General features: G+C 36.3%; 1 protein-coding gene across 1 annotated transcript in view; it reads left to right on the top strand.

The window, feature by feature from the left end:
- COL28A1 (collagen type XXVIII alpha 1 chain) overlaps positions 1–15,346 on the top strand; it is a 66,866-nt gene extending 51,520 nt beyond the window's left edge. Inside the window, exons 26-36 of the mRNA XM_032182138.1 lie at positions 142–210; positions 1,921–1,989; positions 7,155–7,223; positions 8,882–8,962; positions 9,052–9,087; positions 9,305–9,341; positions 9,657–10,211; positions 11,505–11,683; positions 12,274–12,490; positions 12,934–13,106; positions 13,917–15,346. Of these exons, the coding sequence (XP_032038029.1) occupies positions 142–210; positions 1,921–1,989; positions 7,155–7,223; positions 8,882–8,962; positions 9,052–9,087; positions 9,305–9,341; positions 9,657–10,211; positions 11,505–11,683; positions 12,274–12,490; positions 12,934–13,106 (1,485 nt within the window). The 3' untranslated portion in view covers positions 13,917–15,346. The remainder of the gene's footprint in view (positions 1–141; positions 211–1,920; positions 1,990–7,154; positions 7,224–8,881; positions 8,963–9,051; positions 9,088–9,304; positions 9,342–9,656; positions 10,212–11,504; positions 11,684–12,273; positions 12,491–12,933; positions 13,107–13,916) is intronic.
- Positions 15,347–15,990: the final 644 nt, after the last annotated feature.

Genomic DNA, 15,990 nt, shown 5'->3' with positions numbered 1-15,990 from the left:
TTAATTTATAATGCAACTGTTTATAACATTTTTGTATTTTGATTTTAAAACTCAGAAGTTTGACAAAATGCTTTGCAAGTGGGTAAAAGGCCTAACAGTTAATAAATGTAAAACTACTGATGATACCATGACTCTTTTCAGGGAGACCGTGGAATGAAAGGCTATCCTGGGCCCCCCGGACCACGGGGGAGTGGAATGATTGGTCCCAAGGTTGGTGTGGCACTGCCTTGAAGCTTTCTGCACATTTATGCTGCCAGACTCTGATCTCTCTGACACCAGAATAGCTTCCTCAGTTATTGATTTGTATTGGTGCAATTGCAGCAGGCATCACGCATAAAAACATGGGCACCAGACATGCGCTTCTACTGCCTGGGTTAGGAAGGAATACTGACTGGATGAAAATTGCATTTGCAGCCAAATTTTATGAGATTACAGCTGGAAATTACACAGAACTGTCAAGCTAATAAATGAGTTAAATGTCACATTTCTTCTGTTTGTATTGATTATGTTTCCAAGAGATTCTTTTGTGGGTGAAAACATGTCAAATATGAATTCTATGTTTTGTTCAATGAGATTGAATCCATTTAATCTCATTAGTAAAACCATTAGGAAGGAAACATAAAAACAAGAAGTTAATTCTATAAGGAGCCAGCATGCAACATCTAGACAATTCTTTCCTCCCTCAACTATAATGACTGATAATTCAGAAAGAAAAAAAAAATGCTAGTAAAAAAGGCAATTCAGTGCATGCCTGTATTACTTTATCATGGATGTGTCCATCAATTATTTTTACAAAGTCAATGGGGAGAAACATTGGATTTGTGTATCTTTCTCCACATTAATTTAAGGTAATCATAGATACATCTTTGTAACTTTTACTTCTGTAGCAGAAGCTAACAGATGTCTCCATTTTAAACAAACTGGTATCTGAATGGAGAAATGTTGCTATTACCAGCCTGATACAGGAATGTAGTGAGGAGTAGAGTGTGAATATTTTTGCAGGATATATGTCTGACTTTGCTTTGCTTTCTGGAAGCTAAAAAAATTTCACTTCCTCAGTAAATCATATGGACACAGTCAGTTTAAAAAGTTTGGTAAGTTTAAACTGAGTGTCAAAATCCCGCAAAATGTGTGACCCTATATACTGCTTCCCCAGAGCCTTCAAGAATGAAAAATATGTTATTCGTGGGGAAACAATATCTTGTTTGCAAGGGTGAGGGCCTGCTTGCAGCATCTAGTTCTTGAGATAAGATTTTTAGAACAACAATATTTTGGGTGAACCCCTGTTTATACTTACACAGATTAACAATACTTTTCACAAGACATTCTCTCAAAGTTTGTGGCAAAATCTTTTGTCACACAGATGAGCGCAAAGTTTTTACCTGTCTTTTACTGTAGCTACACAAACCAGAGGGTGTTCCTTTGGCTTTTGTTTCCTCCTCTCCCACTTAGGATTTTCTGACCTGGTGCTCCCAGACACTGTGGCACCACAGTGGTTTGAAATATATGTGTACGTGGTGCACAAGAGCTAACGTGCCTGGCAGGTTAACTTACACTGGGTTTTACTGCTCTGGCCTTTTGTGCATCTACTGTCAGTTGCCTTTGTGATTTGGAGTGATTGCACAAAGCTGTTGCATAAAGTCGGTTTCTGCCCCGGAAAAACTGTGAAAAGTATCACACTGTTTCATGGGAATATCTTAGCCTTTAATTACTTTGAGCTTAATTGTTCCTTTATTTTCCTGGGAATTTGTCAGGGATAATTACTAAAGCCTACAGTGTGAAAACATAAACCAAAGAAAGATCAGAACCAGAGTCTTTAAAAAGGTTTTACTTTTGCTTGCAGCAAATTTGAGATTACTTATTACCCAGAATAGTGTTTATCTCCTAATTCTTTTTTTTTTTCCCGACTGACTGTCATAGGGTATTATGGGACAGAAAGGCTTGCCTGGTCCACCTGGCCCCCCTGGCGAGAGCATACAAGGAAACAAGGTAATCCAGTTCAGTATGATAATGTGTCCAATTTCTTCTCAAAACTGTCTCTTCAAGGAGTTTCAAGGAGTCTGTTTTTCTTCCTGCATAAATTCTGTTTTGTCACTGAGTCAGTGAACTCCTGCAAATATTCAGTGTAATTTAAGTTTCTTGTACATAAGGTGTGCAAAATTTAGTTGCTGACTTCCAGTATTTTGGGTAAGTGATTGATGGCTCTCTAATTATTCTTGTTGCTACAGATATATTTAATGTGGAAAAAGTCTCATCTCTGTCACATTTTATTGATTTACTTGGATTTAAAGCACTGTCCACAGAAGACATCTACAGCTTTCTCTAGGTTCTGTTATATAAAGACAGTAACAGAGCTACCATGTTTGCTAAGAGAAGTCAAACAACACATAGGTATAGAAATATGAAAAAATTTAGCCAGTCTTCCACATCCTCTTAAGCAGATTTTTACTTACCTAGTTCCAGCCATAACCATAACATCTCTCCTTACAAGGAGAATCACAAACATGGCACGTTGTCAGTATTCAATGTTAATAAAATGTCTTTTCATAAGCAAGTGGAAAAATTAAAACTAAAACTGGAGGCTCTAGTGAAGAAAAACCCAAGTACCTCCTATTCTCTTAAATGAATGCTTAAAGTTGAACATATGATTGAATATTTCCCTGGATTGGGAGAGTTGAGCTCCACTCTTCAATTACAGGTTATTAAACCACTCATGACTCAGTAAAAGGAGCACTATTTCAACTGGGTTGAGAAAGATGCCTCACGGTACTTCAGTAGGTTGCAGAAACTGAAGCCACAGTAGAATTTGATGACAAAATAGGTTTTAATTGGAAAATACTGGCATGCTATAACAAGTAAATAAAAATCATAAAAACATACTTTGTTGGCAAAATATTTCACAGGAGAACCTTTCTTTGGTTCAAGGTGGAATTATCCCATACAAGCTTTACCAAGAAAGTACCTACTGCTTCTTTGTTTTACTCAGTACTCACTCTGATTCCAACTTCAATGTCCTCCAGCTGTCTACCCATTTTTATACTTCTGTTAAATCATTTCCCTTTTTATACAGCAAAAAGCTCTTTCATTTTTTTCATTGTGAAGTGTTTTATAGCACAGAAACTTACCTTACCATGTTCTTTCTTTTCTCATTCCTATATGTCTCTTCAACTGATTCTGATTTATCATGTCTCAGGACTTTTCTAGACAGAGATCTGTGCGTGGTTAGAATCATATGGCAAAAACTTTGGTCTTGATCTGTTTGCATTTTTCTTCTAATCATTATCTGTAGCCGCAAAGATACTAGGTATTCTAATGTGACAATATACAGAATTTTTTTTTCCTTTCCTTTCCTTTCCTTTCCTTTCCTTTCCTTTCCTTTCCTTTCCTTTCCTTTCCTTTCCTTTCCTTTCCTTTCCTTTCCTTTCCTTTCCTTTCCTTTCCTTTCCTTTCCTTTCCTTTCCTTTCCTTTCCTTTCCTTTCCTTTCCTTTCCTTTCCTTTCCTTTCCTTTCCTTTCCTTTCCTTTCCTTTCCTTTCCTTTCCTTTCCTTTCCTTTCCTTTCCTTTCCTTTCCTTTCCTTTCCTTTCCTTTCCTCTCCTTTCCTCTCCTTTCCTCTCCTCTCCTCTCCTCTCCTCTCCTCTCCTCTCCTCTCCTCTCCTCTCCTCTCCTCTCCTCTCCTCTCCTCTCCTCTCCTCTCCTCTCCTCTCCTCTCCTCTCCTCTCCTCTCCTCTCCTCTCCTCTCCTCTCCTCTCCTCTCCTCTCCTCTCCTCTCCTCTCCTCTCCTCTCCTCTCCTCTCCTCTCCTCTCCTCTCCTCTCCTCTCCTCTCCTCTCCTCTCCTCTCCTCTCCTCTCCTCTCCTCTCCTCTCCTCTCCTCTCCTCTCCTCTCATTTTCCTTTTCTGAATCTCTAAAGCCTGCTTACACTATTCTTGTGGCAAATAGAAAAATTTCTGCTATTTCTATATGTTTGATGGTATAGGAAAACAATTTCCTGTGTGGCTTTAACAGAAATTTCTGTCGTGTTCCCAGAATCTAATACTTGGGATATATTTTTTTTAAGTTCATGAATATGTGCGGTTTGTTATAAAAGCAATTTGCTATTCTGGGCAGAAATGTTTCATCAGTCAAATGCATCTGATCATGTTACATTATACAGATCATATACTACTTTTTCCATTCCTGAGGAAGGATAAAAGTTAGTCAAAATATGCTCTGTGTCTATAGATAGATAAACAGATACACATACAGTTTTGGATGTTAACATTGGTACTGCTATGGTATCAGTGCCTGTTTCTTCCGTACACTGATGCTTGTTGAGCATCTATCATCTGTCCTTCTATCTCTTCACAGCCATGTCAAGCTTCATTCTTTTTTGTCCCCTCTTCATCATCTTAGAGTTACTGTGCTACTGAATTTGAATTATCAATATCATTGCAAGTATTTTTTATATATATGTAGAGCTCTGCCTGAGTAAGAATGGAATGTTAGAAATGAGATGGATTTCAAGTAACTTTATGTTGATATCAGCATCCACAGGTCTTCTTTTTTATGTTTGGTTTCCTTTTAAAACCACAGTCTAGACATTCCGAGATTTACACTCAGTTTGGAGAATGACATTTTAACATAAAAGTCTGCTTATTGATCAGCGATCTGGCATGATAGCAGGGTCAGGGATCCAAGGGTACATTTTTACATGCATACTGCTTTAGCTTTTAGAACAAGACTGATGGTCAAATTTAAATTCAATTATTTACATAAATTGAACTGGCAAAGTATAAAGTATTTAATGCAGTATACTTCTTGTTTTGTCTCTAAACATTTAATTGTGGTATCTATGATAAATCTTTTCTATATTGATGATTGATTACACAAGTAGGGGAAGCAGGATTTGGTTCTGGGGTTGACATTTTGAAGGATAAAAGCCACTTATGTGTCTGTGAGAAAGGTATGATTTTTTTTTAGAAGTGTAGGTTTCATTCAATTTTCATTGTCTAAACACCATCATAACAGTGTCAAGTGACTTCAATAAATCTATAGTTTTGTTAGATCTGACGTTTATTGTTAGTGAAGGACCACTGGAATACAAAGCAGATACTAATTCTGGTTCATATGTGTGTGCTCTGTAGATCTGCAAAGAGGTTGATCGGGCAGTTCTGTGATGAGTAGTTAGGAAAGATAGTCAGTCCCAGTGCTGGACAGCTAGCATTGACACAGGCTGTTTGTTTTTTTTTTTTGATTTTCTTTTCTTTTTTTTCACTGTATTTAAAAGTCATTTTCATTAGCAACCTAGGAAGTATAATCCTGCTAAAATGTGCCTTAAAGTAAATTAGATTAAATAGTCACTGTATGTTCCTACAACAATGCCAGCTAAACTGTCTTGGGCATCCCACTGCCTTAGTAACATTTCCTCTTTGCAGGAAATTCCTTTCTTCTTCCTTAGTGAATCAGCTGTGTAGTTTGCTGTAGTGCAGTTTCCTGCCCAGTATGCAGAGTCCACATAGCAGTGTCTGAATTTTTGCTTTTGTAAGAAATTGTGGAGTGGGGAAATGGGAGAGTTGTGCTTCCAGAAGCAAGAGGCTGATGATTAGTAGATGAGTGATATATAGGGCTGATGAGGAGCAGAGGTTTTTAGCTCCCAGAGCTGGGGCTAGTCAACCAAAGAGGCTCCCACAGGACAGAGCTCTATGGGTTTTGTGGAGAGGCACATCCCAGTGGAGATGTGAAAGGTGGCGCGTGGCAGGTGCCTTCACCTAGCACAGGGCAAGGCCACAACTCACCTGTGTGCAAGCACAAGCTCTTATTTCAGCAGGATCTTTGTGGAATTCAGGATTTGACCAGGGAAAACCACCCACTGCCTGTGACTTCTGGTATGCTGCCTCTTCTGGGAAGCTGTGTCTCATGTCTGACTCCAGATAAACTCCCAGCTCATGAGAGCCGGGACCTTGAGCCATGGGAAGAGAAAGTGTCTGCCTGGGTGGTGCACCATGTAGCTGCTTCTCCACCTGCAGAAGCCCCCAAGTCCCTGTCTAGCCCCTGTCCAGCCCAGCAGAAATGATCAGTGATCAGTCCATCTGTCCATCAAAGGCACTAGTGTGCCTATGGTAAAGGCTGGAGTCTTGATAAATTTGGAAATATATTTTTATATTTCTCTGCCTGGGCAGTGTAGCCACTCTAAGACTAGTTGTGAACAGCTATCCTAATATTAGGCTAATAATAATGTTTTAGAGAGACTCTCTGAGAGCTCTTGACTGAAAAATGCTGAAAAATAACTAGCCTTGTACTGGGCTGCGCAGAAGCTTCCGCTAATATCTCACGTGCTACGTTTGGTACAGGTGATAGCTGATCTCATTGATACTCTTTGGTACCTGCACAGGGCACTGCTGTTATGCTGCAAACATGAATTTTGATGAAGCTTGTGTGTATCAGGGAATATAATCCCTTCTAGCTGTGGTTGAAATGTATACAGTATTTGATCTGAAAAGATAGTTGTTAAAGAAAACAGGACAGTTTCTGGAAGCCTTATGATGTGAAGGATTTTCTATACATATTTCCTAACAACTGTGTTTTATAACATGCTGTATGCCCACATTGCTGGCACGTGCATGCTTTTCAGGTCTGTGTGTACAGCAGGACATACAGAACAATCCTTATAAACAAATCTGAACTTTGTAGCCGGATTGATAGTGTGTTTGGAAGTATCATCAGAAAGCTGTTCTCTCCACATTGAGATCGGAGATCTCAAACAAAAATCTCTTTTCATTTACTTAAGATCAGAAAAAGTAAGTCAACCCTGAAGAGATTCTGGGGGCTATGATGAAAGAACTTTTGTGTTGGACCTGGTTTTACTACTTGTAGACTGGATGAGTGAACCTCATTGTGGTTACTTTTGTCTTCCACCTCTGTCAGTGAAATGACATCTTGTTTTAATTAAATTGGAATAAATTGTTTTATACTTCATGAAGGCTTCACGTACATTATGAAACATACTCAAATGCCTATCTCTCCAGCTGCACACTGCTCCTGTCTTGAAAATTACATTTAATTTCGTAATACAAGTATCTGGCTTTCTCTGTGATGCAGAATGTTACAAAGTGAATAGATAATGCATGGAATTTATTTCTATTTTCCATTAAAATTTCTTTCCATATTCTGTTTAGGGAGAAAAAGGAAATCAAGGTTTTCCTGGACCAAAGGGTTCATTAGGAATTGGTATTCCTGGACCAAAGGTAAATTCTAAGCTTGCAGTAGGAAAAAAAGAAAAAAGTTTTTTTTTTTTTTTTTTTCCTTCCTTTATTGGTCATTTGGTGTGACAGGTCTTTGAAGATAAATAGTAGGCAAAGACATTGTTTTGTATAGTTGGCAAGGTAAATGCTTGGTACTTATTGTCAGCTTTGGAGTCTGTGAAAATCCCAAATGTCATGAAGGATCAGGCTCTGAAGTAATACCTGGAATGAGATCATACCTGTTAGCAGGAGAATAATATTATTCAAATTATGTATTCAGTTATCTTCAGATATTTTTCAGGCATTACAAAATGTCATTTTATTTGCCAGGCTTTGACGGGAAAAAAAAGGGGGGGGGGGAAGGCCCAGTGTCAGTGTCTCCAAATGTTCAGTTTTGCTGTTTGCTATTAATAAAGCAGAGTTGTCACAGATGAAAAGGAATAGATGAGTTCTGTAGGATTTTCATCTACGTATTTTCCACTGGATGTGCCAATTACCAAATCAATTTATATGTAAGAGAATACCAGCATCACCACAGCCAGTAGATCATATTTGCTGTCCCTTATGCTGACATTAACTTTGATGAGGTTAAATATAGCTCACAGACAAATAATGGAAAGAAATATTGTTTGCTGGATATTATGATTTTATGAAAATAGAACAGAAAGTGACCTCCAAGAGCTTACTTAGTGGAGTCTGATTTCCTTTACACTATGGAGGACCTATACACAATTTTCAGGTTTATATAAGTTTGATTAAGATCAGAATCAGACTCAGAGAGCCAAAAGAGGTCCATACAATTGATGGCAATCACCATGGCAAATGCTGTAACAGAGGAAATATCTGTGTGATGCCATTCTCTAGTAGTAATGAGGAATAATATAAAAATGGATAGTATTCTAGTTAAAAGTCCCTAAAATTTAAAATTTCAAGTGAAATGTAAGGTGGTTAGTAACTTTCAGAGAGAAGTAAAAAACTGTCCTGCACAATCACCTTCTTGAAGAAGTATCAAATTTAGATCCTGAATGTTTTGATGTTATATTTAATTCCTGCATTATCTGAAAACTATATCTCAAAATGAAGTAAAGTTGAACTTGGAAATCAAAAGGTCTAGTTACTTGAAGAAAAAAGTGCAAAATTTGCTTTTAAATGTGAAACTATGTATTTTCCAATGTATGTAACAGTCTAGGCATATCTCTTGCTCTCATCTTTGCAAGCTTCCAATATTTCATGGGGGTTCTGTGCGAAACTGGTCTAAATTTCAATACATTGGCAGATTGGAAGCAGTTAAGTCTCTCCATAGGTTTGCATTAACATAAGTCTAATAGTTTAGAATTCTAGAATTTAGAATTTAGGTCTAGTTAGTTTAGAATTCAAGAAAATCAAAGAAAAAGAAAAAATATATAATCTCAGCATCAGTGTAAAGGTGTCTTTACTTCTCACTCCTAAATTAAGGTAATTTTTCATGGAAATTTCTTGAAAATGTTTATATTGCCAGTGTTGCTTTCCCTAAGATTCTGTAGTTCATGCCTACATGATAAACCAGTCACAGGACAAAATTCAGAAAATTAATCTTGAAGACTATTTGAACCACAGCTGCAGCTCTTACTACTACCAATACTGGAATTGAGGATGTATTTAATAAGACTGTTTTCAATTAGGGAGACTATGGAGATAAAGGTGATCCGGGAAGCAAAGGTGCCAAAGGAGAGATGGGAGATCCAGGACCTCCAGGACCAAAAGTAAAATATATTTCACATTACTTAATTTTTTACAATAGATATTAGACAAACTTGGATTGTGTTAATTATCTCACTCTACATATTTTCAGGGAATTTGGGGAAGAAAAGGTGAACCTGGTCTTTCGGTAAGTATGTACATGAAGTAATTTAAAAGTTTTTTTTGTTTGTTTGTTTGTTTGTTTTGTTTGTTTGTTTGTTTGTTTAAATACTCATAGTTTATATGATATTAAGGTTGATCGGGGGGTGTTGCATTGTCTTACACTTTCATAAGTAAATAAATTAATAAATGTAATCATTCTTAAAATTACAACAAACATCAAGTTAATTAATACTCTTTTTCAGAGAGAAGAAGTTATCAGACTTATCAGTGAAATATGTGGTAAGCATTCAAGTTTGAAAAAAAAATCTAATAAAACACACTGAATTTATATTGCCTGAATTGATTAATCTTCTGCATGCTTGTGTGTGAGAATACCATTTATGTGAAAAATACTCACTGTTTCCAGAGCAATAATGGAAGTAGTTTAGTCCAACTCTGTTTCTATTTCTCAGTACCACTGACTATAAAATCTAAGTATTATATAATTTTATTAGCTGAGTTTTAACTGACTGTAAATCAGATATTTGACTTAAATTCATTTTTATAATCAGAAGATGTTTTCTCATTAAATACCTGAAATTGTTATTCTTCTAGGTTGTGGTATCAGATGCAGAGTAACACCACTGGAACTAGTATTTGTTATTGACAGTTCAGAAAGTGTTGGACCAGATAACTTCAATATTATCAAAACTTTTATGAAAACAGTCATTGACAAGGTTTCAGCCAACCATGCTACAACCCGCATTGGGATTATCAACTTCAGCCATAAAGTGGAGTTGGTGTCTTCTCTGAAGCAGTACACAACCAAAGAACAGCTGAAATCTGCTGTTGATAAAATGCCCTACTTAGGAGAAGGCACATACACAGCTTCTGCCATCAGAGAAACTATTAAGTTATTTCAGGCAGCACGCCCAGCAGTGAGGAAAGTTGCTGTGGTAATAACGGATGGACAAGCAGACACTCGTGACAAAGTACGACTGGATGTGGTGGTAAGGGAGGCCCACACTACAAATATTGAGATATTTGTCATTGGGGTTGTTCAAAAGACTGATCCCCACTACAGTGATTTTCTGAAAGAAATGGACCTCATTGCAACAGACCCTAATGAAGAACATGTTTACGAGATAGATGACTTCATGACACTTTCAGGTAAAAGAAACTATGTTTGTAAGAGAAAATTTTAAATAAGCAATTAACAGGGTTTGTCCTTTCCTGTAGCAAGGCAAGACAGCCAGTAGAGGCTCATTGAATGGCAGCTTATGTCTGTCTTTTGGATGCAGCTCGTTTTTCAGTTTCCCTTGTTCTTTGGGCAAATGAAACCTTTGCCAAGCTCTTACCTCTCGCAGAAGCAATAAAGCACAATGTACAGCAATTTTTACAGCAAAAGCCTTCTTTGGGGCACTCTTTACTGAGAGCCAGCACCAGCTTTCTCTCACAGTGCTTTTGTGCTGGGCCACACACAGATTCATCCCTGAGAGAGGTGCAGATTTCTTTCCACCTTGGTGCAATAGCTCTGTCTCTCTCTCTGTCTTTCCTATGGCTGTTGTACTCCGCTGGTGATTTGTCAGTCTTGCAGTCCCTTTACCATCTCTTGTATTCTTCTGAAAGCCATAGGAAAAGCTATGCTTTCATCCTGATTCTAGGGAAGAGATGGTGGAGGAATACCAACAAGGGATCTGCTTTATTCTCCATTATTCATTTCAAACCAAGGCTTGAAAAATTATCTGGCCACAGCTGGAATCACATCAAAAAACAAATGAAACCTATAATGACCAATGGAAAAAAAAAAAGTACTTTGGTCTAGACTAACCACAGACTAACCTTATAAACTGTATTTATCCTGAGCATAAACTCATTTTGCTACGCTGAGCCTGTGGATGGACTTAGGTCTGTATTTAAGGCTGAAGTCTTAAAAAGTGAGAACAGAATCCGAGCTACAGTTCTGGTCCCAGCTAGCATTAAAATTAGGGCTCTGGTTCTGGCTTCAGAATTCAACATAAAAGATATCCCAGTTGCTGATTATTTATTTATTTATTTATTTATTTATTTATTTATTTATTTAGTGTGTGTGTGCATAAGTAGAAAGTATAACCCCGTTTTTCCTTATTAGAAATAAAATCTTTTTTTTTTTTTTTTTCTTTTTTTTTTTTTTTTTTTTTTTTTTTTTTTCTGTAGACCATGGAGTTATGATTTAGGCTTAAAAAGGGATTTTGGTACTTTTATCTGTTGTTTCATAGAAGAACTAGAGGTTCTTAAAATCAAATAACTTTGAGAGTGTGTTACTTTATTATTTCTCATTTGAGTTTTGACATAACTTCAGAAGGCAGTGTTTCATTGTCATTGAAGATTTAAGGTTAATACTGCACTAAAAGCTTGTGGAGAATCACTGTGACTTTTCTTTATTACCCCTAATACATTTCATTATTTTGTTAATCTTTTCAGCTCTTGAAAATAAACTCTTCACAAAAATTTGTGATAATGTATCTGAAGTCTACACCAGAAAAGATGTTCTATCTCCGTCTCCAAGCCCAGGATCTGAAATACCCACTGAAGTTAGTCAGTTACCTAGAATGACGACTTCAGAGACTTATATGCCCCCTACAGAAGGAATTGGTTACCCAGTAAGTTATCAAATATTTATTTAAATTCATACACTATTTAATGCACCATTATCAATCTTGTAATATGTAAAGAATGTGTCATTTGGCTGTACCAAAAGATCTGAAGAAAACTTTTAAAGTTAGATTGAAATTATTTGTTTAGAACAGTTTGCAGAAGAGGGTAATACTGTTTCTTAGTTGCAATAAATGGTAGCAGTCCTCACTTTTTTGGAATTCTGATGCACCTTAAAAGTGATTTGGAAATCCTGCAGATATATTCCCCGTTCAGGAAGATAGTATGTAAGCATTTATTTATGTAAAAGTTGATTGTTGGTGCAATGTTGCTCGTCATGGCTACATTGGCTACATGTGATAGGTATTTTCAGCCCTTCAGTATTGTTTCGCTTTTTGCATTGGACTGTAATTCTAGGATTCTAAAATCATGGCCCCATACTGAGTAATCACTAAAACAAGGTCTGAATCCACCTGCCATTATTGCTAGATAACATGTGTGAGAAAGACCCTTACTTTCCTACTTAATTTTCTCATTTTTTTCTTTGTAACATCTGAGACAGTATTTTAAGTTACCAGATTTTTGATTCCTTTTGCAGCTTAGTCCACCGCAGACCAGATACACTGAGGTGCTGCCATCTGCTCAGGATCACACTGTGACCACTTCTGTTCATAGAGAATCAAAATTCCCCCCACTTTATGACATAGTTGAATCCAGACCCCACAGTCCCGTTGCCAATCCTTTGCTCAATGTAACCATTACTGAAGATCGCAGCCTAGCAGTGTTGCAACCACAGATAGCATCATCTCAAAAAGGTAAGTAATATTTAACCTGACTATGGGGTAGCAAGTCTGTACCAAAAACAAGCAACCAACAAACCCTACCCAATGCAGTCACTGTAATCATAATTTTGTTTTTCTGGGTGCTCTGGCTGCAGATAGCGCACACACTGAGAGCCAGAGTTTCAAACCTAGATGACAACCTTGTGTATCATTGTGCTTACCTATTTAAATACCCATCTGAGTCTTGCATCTGAATTTAAGCAGTCTCATTTCAAACCGATCCTGTATTCTTTTCAGACCTGTTCATGTACTTTGTTAATTGAAACAGAATTTGGCTACAAATTTCATATGCAAATATATTCTGGGCACTACAAGAAAGAAAAAGAAAAAAAGGATGCTTTAACTACAAAATGAACTCTTAGGATAATGTAACTTATCCTCGGAATCCAAGCTAACTTTTAATAATATACTTTCAGATCCAAGGTGCTTGGAACCTATGAAACCAGGGGATTGTCGAGACTATGTGGTAAAATGGTATTATGACAAAAATGGCAATTCTTGTGGTCGGTTCTGGTACGGAGGTTGTAATGGTAACAACAATAGATTTGAAACAGATGAAGAATGTCGAAAAACCTGCATTGATGAATAAGTAAGTTGTCTTAACCAGGTCCTTCTTCAAGCACCTCTTTTCCAGGATAAAACAATCTATTTAAGTGTCTCCTATAGTATGTGATACATACATATTTTCTACCTTTGATCAGTCTTGATGCTTTTCTGAGATGGTGGGAACAAAAGTGCACTTTGCAGTCATGGATTAATACAGTAACACAGTGAGGTTTTCTACTTTGCTCTTTATTCCTTATCATACAGTTTCTAACATTGTATTTGATTTTTTGATCATTACGGTCAGAGAAGTTGAAAATCCATCATATTATATGTGAATTTAAGATCATTTTTCTCGTGTGTATTATTTCACATTCATCAGCATTGACAGCACTTTCACAAAATTTGTCACCCCACTTTTTACTCCTTTCTCTAGATCACTTATGACCATATTGAGTACGACAGGCCATAGCATGCATCCTCCAGTGACTTCTTTCCATTGGCCATTTATTCCCTTTCCTTTTTCTTCTCCTCATGACTTATTTATAAATTAGTAAACTTTACCTCTTAATCCAATATAACTTTCCTTTGGTGAGGTACCTTTCTGGAAGCCCAGGAAGACTGTACTAACTGCCTTAGGTGCACATGCTCAGTGAGTGAGGCATGGGCTCCAAAGAGCTTTGTTATCAGTGGTGCACAACTTCCTTTACAAAAGCCATATAGCTCCTCCCCAGTAAATCGTTTTGAATTCTATATTTCCTCTTTCAGTACAGGAAAATTCAGTACAGGGAACTAGCAGCATATTTTTTTTTTCTGAACATTTCAAGAAAATTAATCAATTCCTTATTTCTTCTAGAAATGACTGCCATTTGAAGTTTTTAAAGCTGGGAGTTCACATGTATTGAGGAAGAAATGGCTGAGAAGAATCCAAAACCCATGTGAACATGAATATATTACTGCCACTCTCCACTGCTCTTCCCATTATGGTATTCACATTAACTAGATTCCTGTATAGCATGTTATCTACAACACCATAGCAACAACTTTATTACACACACACACACACACACACAGAGGAGCATAACTTTTCCATCCATGTTTATATTAAATTGGTAATATTACATGTGGCAAGGATGAGATTTTACTTTTAGGATTAAAATACCCAAACTGCTTACACTCAGCATTTAATGACAGAGGTGTCTTGTTCTCTTGGAAGAATAAAATGTGCTCTCACTTTAAACAAGAGTAAGTGGCTCCTGAAATTAGTGCTCTTATTACAGCATTTAGTGCCATAAATTAAGACAAATTATCACCTCATTTGAATGTAAATTCCACAGCTATAAGTAATTAGTATTTTTGTTGTTGTTGTTTTCCTCATTAAAGCACATTTGGATTAACACCAGTACAATCTTTTCACTTGTCAGGGTAGGACTTTCATTGGGAATTACATAAAACCCAGGATTCTTCTTGTCCTTTATGTCAAGTCTGCAAATTTCTTTTCTCAGGGCCTCTGTGTTTAATTAAAAAAAAAAAAAAAAAAAAAAAAAAAAGTTATTTTATGCTTTAATATATGCTACTAAGTTAAAAAGAGAAAAGCACTGAAAGATGTATATAAATATTTGCTAATATCCTTTCTACTTTTAACCATAACCCTAATAACCCTATTATTAAAACTGAAAAATATTATCATGTGATTAAAATAGAAAGCAACATCTGATAAAGTGTGGCATTCTTACTCTTTTGCAGACAGAAAAAAAAAACAACCAACAACAACAAAAAAACCACCTTAGTAGATACTAAGACATAGGCATTCTGGACAGTTCTTGAGTTCTTGATACATTTAAACAATGCTTGTACAACTGCTACCCCTCCCCAGATAACCAAAAGATGGCATATGCCATACAAAATGAACTTGTTTACAGCAGATTAAAAGTTTTATTTTTTTTTTCCAAAAATCTGGCTTTGTTAGTTTCAAATTAGAAAATAAAAAACGGACAGCAGCCCAAAACAAGAAATCCTGCTATTTTTATACTCAGAACTAATATAATGACACTCCAAAAATAAAACAAAACAAAACAAACAAACAACAACAACAAACAGCCCTGAGGGCACAATTAATTTTGTTTTGCCAAGGAACACTAGAACACAAGGACAGGACCTTGAAAATGAAGGGATTCAGTGGTGTAGAACAAAAGCTGAACAAAAAGCTGATGAAATCAAGAATTATTTGCCTTTTACAGAAAGAAGTCTGAACTAAAATTTGACACTACTTTAAATAAATCTGGTTTTGGTTTCTTTCCTTTTTTTTTTTTTTTTTTTTTTTTTTAAAACAGAAGAATAAATATCTTCAAAGTATATTATAAATGATCTGGATCTTTTCTTGTGATAAATAATATTAGCTATGTATAGAGCTGGAAATAACCAAAGGGTCAAATAAAAGGTTTCAAGCAAATAAACTGCCTACTCATGGTGCAAAAAGATCATGGGAAGAATCAAGCTACTGCTCTGTAAAAAAGCCTGTGCTATCATACAAAAATATCTATGCACTGGAGACCTTTAATAGTGAACAGATGTGCAAATATAGTCAGCAAGAGAGGAATAAACACAAAGTCTAGGGGAACAGAAGAGCAAGAGGGATAGATCACAGTATTGTTTGCAGTTTTGCTGGAAATTGTACATTCAAAACTTAAAAAATACTAATACATAACATTAATATACTGTCAAACTTTGAAGATGTATTGAGAGACTTTTTTCTAGGCTAGGTCTCAAATCCAGTATTTGGCTTTTATTTCAGTTAGATCACGAAGACAATGTAAGAAATCCTAAAACAAAGAGACAGTGACAATCCTTTTAAGAACAAGATTAGCACAAAATATGACCCTCATGAGAAAAAAAAAAAAAAAAAGTCATCTGAAGGGAAAAAAAAAACA

The sequence above is a fragment of the Aythya fuligula genome, chromosome 2, assembly GCF_009819795.1.
Source record: "Aythya fuligula isolate bAytFul2 chromosome 2, bAytFul2.pri, whole genome shotgun sequence".
In the NCBI taxonomy this organism is placed as follows: domain Eukaryota; kingdom Metazoa; phylum Chordata; class Aves; order Anseriformes; family Anatidae; genus Aythya; species Aythya fuligula.
Note: the sequence above shows the minus strand (reverse complement) of the source record. Positions and strands in the feature narration are given on the sequence as shown.